This window comes from Patella vulgata, chromosome 3, assembly GCF_932274485.2.
Source record: "Patella vulgata chromosome 3, xgPatVulg1.2, whole genome shotgun sequence".
NCBI lineage: Eukaryota > Metazoa > Mollusca > Gastropoda > Patellidae > Patella > Patella vulgata.
Window position 1 is genome coordinate 61,166,695 of NC_065881.2, and position 7,341 is coordinate 61,174,035.

General features: G+C 35.3%; 1 protein-coding gene and 1 non-coding gene across 2 annotated transcripts in view; both read left to right on the forward strand.

Moving 5' to 3' along the window:
- The window catches only part of LOC130010504 (poly [ADP-ribose] polymerase 2-like), a 23,442-nt gene extending 21,922 nt beyond the window's left edge, over positions 1-1,520 (forward strand). The window contains exons 15-17 of the mRNA XM_056099296.1: positions 293-392; positions 763-861; positions 1,383-1,520. Of these exons, the coding sequence (XP_055955271.1) occupies positions 293-392; positions 763-861; positions 1,383-1,520 (337 nt within the window). The remainder of the gene's footprint in view (positions 1-292; positions 393-762; positions 862-1,382) is intronic.
- LOC126814226 (uncharacterized) lies at positions 1,519-6,283 on the forward strand. The gene is made up of 2 exons (XR_008787550.1): positions 1,519-1,645; positions 2,247-6,283. It is a non-coding gene; the product is annotated as an uncharacterized LOC126814226 (transcript).
- Positions 6,284-7,341: the final 1,058 nt, after the last annotated feature.

Here is a 7,341-nt window from a genome sequence, read left to right on the forward strand (position 1 = left end):
CCATAACCTCCTGGATTATGACTCCTGATAGTATGATAAAGCATTGTTTTTTGGTTTGTTTTTTTTTAGCATGTTTTCTGTCCATCTCTTGCAAAATGTGGGCATATCTTGACTATTTATGTTATACAATAAGGAGATTCTTTTCATTCCAGAATCTTCATTCCTTATAATTTAGGAGAATGTCATGCATTTGAACTTAATAACCATTAAAAAAAAAAGAACCCCAACATAAATGTATGTTTTCTGTTGAATAAAATGGAAGTAGCCATAGTAATAATGTATTTTAATTCAGGGTTTTATTATGGCATGGATCCCGTCTAACTAATTGGGTTGGTATATTAAGTCAAGGTTTACGTATTGCTCCACCAGAAGCTCCTGTTACAGGTTACATGGTATGTTAAAATCTATAAACCAATTTGATGCATAAAATCAAAAGAAATAGATGAATTTATTTATTTTAAGATATAACATAACTGTTTGGTCAAATCATTGCCTTATATGCTACATGTAGAAAACTGTCTTGGAACTTTGCCAAGGATTAACCAACTGTCATCAGCCACAATACCCTTAAATGTGAGAAGAATGGTACTTGCAGTATGTTGATCCGAGGGCAGTAACTCCATAAATTATCATTGAACATATGAAAATAGTAACCGTCAGGAGTTTTCAGACACTTTTTCAGAGTTGCCTTGTAAAGATAGATTTTGTCACATCTTGTCTCAGTCTCTGTCATCATCATCATCATTGCTTTATATATTGCAGTTTGGTAAAGGAGTTTATTTTGCTGACATGTCAAGTAAAAGTGCCAACTATTGTTTTACATCTAAAGCAAAAAATATTGGATTACTTTTACTATGTGAGGTAAGAAATTATATTAATGTAGTAACCCAATCTTGCACACACACACACGCGCACACGCACTATGCTCAGAACAAGGATGAACCATCATCGTCAACATATCCTGAATCCACAATATAGGATGATCCCACTAAGTGACTATTTAGGTTTTTGCGGTGGACGAGAGTTTAAAGTTTTCCCGTTATATAAATTAAATAGCAATAACAGCGATTTACTAGAGGCCAAAGAATCATATTTTATTAAAAAATATCGGCCAGAATTAAATGCAAAATTAGGAATTGTTATAATGCAGTATTATTGTAGTTATAATTTCAGTTATGCTCCTTCTGAACAATACTCTGTAACTATGACGCTATGACATCATAATCATTATTGTGTTATCTTTATCGTTTAACCATAGTATATTTGTCTGGAGAGCATTAGCGAAAGTACTTAAAAATATATACAAATGTAGTTCTTTAATCCATATTTTATTTATTTTTTTGTAAAGAACGTTTAAACAGTGTTTGTATATTATTTTATAGGTATCTCTAGGTAATGTTAATACATTATTAAATGCTGATTATACTGCTGATAAACTACCTAAAGGTAAACATAGTGTATTAGGTGCTGGTAGAGTGGCTCCTGATCCTAAATCTAAAGTTGTCATTATTATTTTATAGGTATCTCTAGGTAATGTTAATACATTATTAAATGCTGATTATACTGCTGATAAACTACCTAAAGGTAAACATAGTGTATTAGGTGCTGGTAGAGTGGCTCCTGATCCTAAATCTAAAGTTGTCACGTAAGCATATTTCAATCTTTGTAGCTGTACTAAAAAAACAACAATATAAATATATTCAATTTGCAATTCCAATGCTGATAACTCATACAAGCTGTAACTTTCTCATCTAGTTAAGAAATCTTGGCTAATGCAAAAACATGGCCCCTTTAAAGCCCCACCCAATATGCCAGAATAAAGGTTAAAGATAAAGAGTTTGGTCCAAAATATTATTCATATTGGTCAATTCTGTCTCACACTGCCAGCTTTATATGTCTCAGAAAATAAAGTAATAATAATTATATCTTTTTTCATACAATCCAGCCCATCTAGTTTGACTTGTGTGGTATATGAAAACAGTATGGCTTGTGCCTTTAAACATACACACAGCATACTTCCTGTATTTATATTTGGTATTTGGTTGCGGGGCGGGGTGTGGCAAATCGTGGTCTGAAGTGTGTACTTTAGAGCCTTGTCATTACGTCGACCGGTTTCTATTCCCAGATTATGGAAACAGAATTAAACCATGTTATGTTAGTCCCAAAATGAGGTAGTTTGTGTTGAGTGGACCTTAACTCCCATCTCTCTATATGAAGTATTATTACTATTATTTGACATATTTCAGGAGTGATGGTGTAACAGTTCCTATTGGTAAAGGTCAGGATACCAAGATTGTGAATCCTAGTGGTTATACTCTAAATTATAATGAATACATAGTGTACGATACCAAACAAATCAAAATGAAATACCTGTTAAAAGTTAAATTCAATTACAGATAAGATATGGATATAATAGCTGTCCTATATGCACTGGGCTTTTATTCACAGGATTAAGAAAAGGGTGTGAAATTCTGCATAAGCTTAAAACTAGTGATAGTCCGATAATCTGTTTGAACATCGGTAATTGGCAGATAAGTGGCCTTTCGGGAAAAATCGGTATTGACTGATACACAACCATTTTGCCGATACTTGAGTTGCCGATATCTGTTCAAAACGACTCAATAATTACCTTTAAAATATTATCCGAGTTGTGAACAAATCATTATTTTGCTTGACACACGGTGAATCTAAATAGCCACGCACACGTGCACATTGCTATTTAGAGGTACCGGTAATACAAGACGTAAAAAGAAAAGAATAAACAGTAGAAAATCATAAGCAGTCTCCGTTATAGCCACGTAAATCCTTATTCACACACTGTTTGAGAGTTTGATTCTCTAAATCAGATTTTTGAGAATGTCATTTCTGCGCATGTGCAGACAGACATTAACGTACAACAGTCCACCTGATAAACCTTTTTATTGGAATAGGGAATAAGCCAATTGCATGATGATCAAAATCATAGAATTGGACAACACAGTCAGTACATCACGGAAACCCCTCTTCGATCTGTTTTAAAAGTGTGCTGATCACAAACTAGAACAATACTTAATTAGGCTATTGATTTTTTTATTGTCCCCCGCCTTTCGAAGAAAGCAGGGGACTATTAAAATGGGTTCGTCCGTCTGTCTGTCCGTCTGTCTGTCCGTCCGTCTGTCTGTCCGTCTGTCTGTCCGTCTGTCCGTCCGTCTGTCTGTCCGTCACACTTTTTGGGACACAATAACTCTCTTCCTAATTGAGCTAGAATGTTCAAACTTGGTGTATGTGTTTATTAGGTCAATGCCTTGATGGAGTTCGAAGATGAGCATTTTCCGCTTAGGGTAAGCAGAGATAAGCAATTTGATTGGTTGATGCTTTGGGACACGATAACTCTCTTCCTAATTGGGCTAGAATGTTCAAACTTGGTGTATGTGTTGATTAGGTCAATGCCTTGATGGAGTTCGAAGATGAGCATTTTCCGCTTAGGGTAAGCAGAGATAAGCAATTTGATTGGTTGATGCTTTGGGACACGATAACTTTTAATTGAGCTAGAATGTTCAAACTTGGTGTATGTGTTTATTAGGTCAATGCCTTGATGGAGTTCGAAGATGAGCATTTTCCGCTTAGGGTAAGCAGAGATAAGCAATTTGATTGGTTGATGCTTTGGGACACGATAACTCTCTTCCTAATTGGGCTAGAATGTTCAAACTTGGTGTATGTGTTGATTAGGTCAATGCCTTGATGGAGTTCGAAGATGAGCATTTTCCGCTTAGGGTAAGCAGAGATAAGCAATTTGATTGGTTGATGCTTTGGGACACGATAACTTTTAATTGAGCTAGAATGTTCAAACTTGGTGTATGTGTTTATTAGGTCAATGCCTTGATGGAGTTCGAAGATGAGCATTTTCCGCTTAGGGTAAGCAGAGATAAGCAATTTGATTGGTTGATACTTTGGGGCACGATAACTCTCTTCCTAATTGAGCTAGAATGTTCAAACTTGGTGTATGTGTTGATTAGGTCAATGCCTTGATGGAGTTCGAAGATGAGCATTTTCCGCTTAGGGTAAGCAGAGATAAGCAATTTGATTGGTTGATGCTTTGGGACACGATAACTTTAGTTGTCCCCCGCCTTTTGAAGAAAGCAGGGGACTATTAAAATGGGTTCGTCCGTCTGTCTGTCTGTCCGCCTGCCTGTCCGTCCGTCTGTCTGTCCGTCACACTTTTTGGGACACAATAACTCTCCTTCTAATTGACCTAGAATGTTCAAACTTGGTGTGGGTGTATATTAGGTCAATGCTTTGATGGAGTTCGAAGATGAGCATTTTCTGCTTAGTGTAAGCAGAGATAAGCAATTTGATTGGTTGATGCTTTGGGACACGATAACTTTAGTTCTAATTAAGTGAGAGTGATGAAACTTGGTGTATAGTTTTATTACATCAGTACCTTGACTAAGTTCGATGATGAGCATTTTCTGCTCAGGGTAAGCAGAGCGATAAGCAATTTGATTGGCCGAGACTTCGGAACACAATAACTCTCCTTCTAATTGAGCTAAAATGTTCACACTGCTTCTAATTGAGGTAGAATGTTTAAACTTGATGTAGATGTTCGTCTTGACTGAGTTCAATGATTAACATATCGATCTCAAGCTAAGCAGAGATAAGCAATTTCCTTGGTCGATGCTTTGGGACAATATAACTTTGATTCTGTCTGATAGAGAGTGATGAAATTTAGTGTATAGTTGATAAACAGTTTGATTGCTCGATACTTTTGAAAAAAATAAACAGTTTGATTGCTCGATACTTTTGAAAAAAATAGATGTGCGATTAATTAATATGTGGCATCTATTTATTTGCGGATTTCGGCGGGGGACATCAGCCTCACTGTTGGCTTGTTTAAATTGTTTCTGATAATTTATTAACTATATGAAATAAACAATGGTCCTCACAATAGTTATTTGTCTATCACGATAATAAAACCAAAGAAGTTGTCAACAATGGCCCTTCATTGCATATCTGGCTGGTATGAAGCGTCTTGTGCTGTTATGTCGCTTATCGTAAAATAGTTCCAAATCTTACTACTTCTGGCATGCATTTTTTTCCCTGCGTTTTATCTAGTTCCCTGCTGGTATTGTTTGGACACTTTCATAATTGGTAGAAGTTTTGGAAAAGGCGGGGAAAATATTACATGGTTTACGCGTGATTGGAATGAAAGATAAAAGGGGGTATATCCCTTTGATGTCACGTGATTACTGTCAGACATTCCGACTTCTAGAGTAGATGTCGATAAAAATTTAGAAATAATTTAGTGATTTATATTGTTATGCTAGGCTACTTTAAAAATTTAGACATAATTTGTATCAATAAATAATAACTTATAATATAGATCATACTACCAACAAATGAGTTTCTATTAGATGGTTTTATATTTAACTATAGTTCTAGAAATGGCGGGAGAATGTCACGTGATTGCCACTGTTGACAGCATTATGATACAGCATTAATGATACAGCAAATAATCCAGTTTGTAATAGATTTGTGATTGCTTAGGAAGCGTGACCCAATTTTATTACTTCAAAAACACAGCGTTCGTGTTTGATTCCCGAGGTAAAATAGTACCATGCGTTTCTCGACTAATAATGACGTACGTATATCTACATAGATTATCTTGCCATTCAAGGCATTTTAATGTGTAATAGTTTTATATCCACCACTATCGGTAATTGTATCTGTATCAGCCGATATATTTTGCAGTCAATATCTGATATCTGTAAAACCGATCGGTGCCATATCGGACCATCACTACTTAAAACGTTCCAATTTGAACATCCTTAATGTAATTGCAGTCAAATCAAATTACATGGAAATTATTTTGTTCCTAGTTATCTGAATAGAAGCTCAGAATTCACCACTTACACAGTAGTTCATTTTATTCCTGCAATCATGTATATCATCTTAATGGTAATTGTACTGTAGGATTTAGTATATTATGCATATTTATCTAGACAATCATTGTCATAATTGTTATTCCACTTTATAAAAACAATCATAAAACATTGTAATGTCTCAAGTAGGTTAAAATATGTCGTTCTTATACTATGCTGAAAAATTATATAACATGTATGTTTTCAATTATCTGCTTGGAATGGTGGCATTTTGTAATTAAGTCCTACCAAAGATTTAACAGTCATTCCTTCATCCTTTGTAATTACATCCATTTGCACCATTACCAATTCGTATGTGACCTTTTTACTTTTATTTTAGTACATAGTTGTTAGTGAATTTTTTGTTAAATTATGTTGAAATTGTACAGGTGTTTTTTGTTTCTTTGTAAAATTACAACAAAAATGGTCAGCTGTGTGGACTTGACAAATTTATTATGTGTTTCAGACTTTCGGTCGAAACACATGTTGCTTCTGTAAGTGTTTTTATTATTTTATTTTGTGTGTGGGGGGTGCGGAATTTAGTCAGAGTTTGCCGCCAAAACTGTACATGGTGCAAACATTCTGTTAACGTAGATGTTGTTGACTTCTGTGGATCTATTTATTGGGTCACTTTTGATAAACAGGTAGTGTTTTACGGATGGGACAAAAAATAATCTCAGATTGCCCATATCTCGGTTATTTCTCAACGGATCTCCTTTGGTTTTTCATTTTTATACGCCCACATTGAAATGTGGACGTATATTGTCGTCGCCCCCGTCTGCCCACCCGTCTGTCCGGCGTCCACAATTGCTTGTGGATGCTCTAGAGGCTAAAGTTAATATCCGATTGACTTTAAATTTATACACAGTGTTTAAGGTCATGAGACGAAGAAGCCTATTGATTTTCAGCGATTTCCGATAATTACTGTCAGAGTTATGGCCCTTAATCACTTAAAAAAATCTTGTGGACGCTCTAGAGGTCAAAGTTAATATCCGATTGACTTTAAATTTATACACAGTGTTTAAGGTCATGAGACGGAGAAGCCTATTGATTTCCAGCGATCTCTGATAAATACTGCCAGATTTATAGCCCTTGATCACTTCAAAAAATCTTGTGAACGCTCTAGAGGCTAAAGTTATCATCCAATTGACTTCAGAATTATTAATTACTTCATGAGTTGTTACTCTTAATCAGATTTTAGTGTATTATAAATGTTTCATTTAGCTGCTGTGGGCGTATGTTTCGTTGCCTGGCAACCTATCTTTGGATTCTTTGGACGAATCCCATATGGGCTCAGACTGACGTTTTTTCGACATTCGGAAGTTCGCTTGATTAGTTTTAGCATCAAAGATTTGCGAAAGTTTTCTTCATCATTTTTTCGACATTCAAGATGGCATATCTCGGTCACTATTTGAAGTATCAAGTTGAAACTTGGTAGGAATAA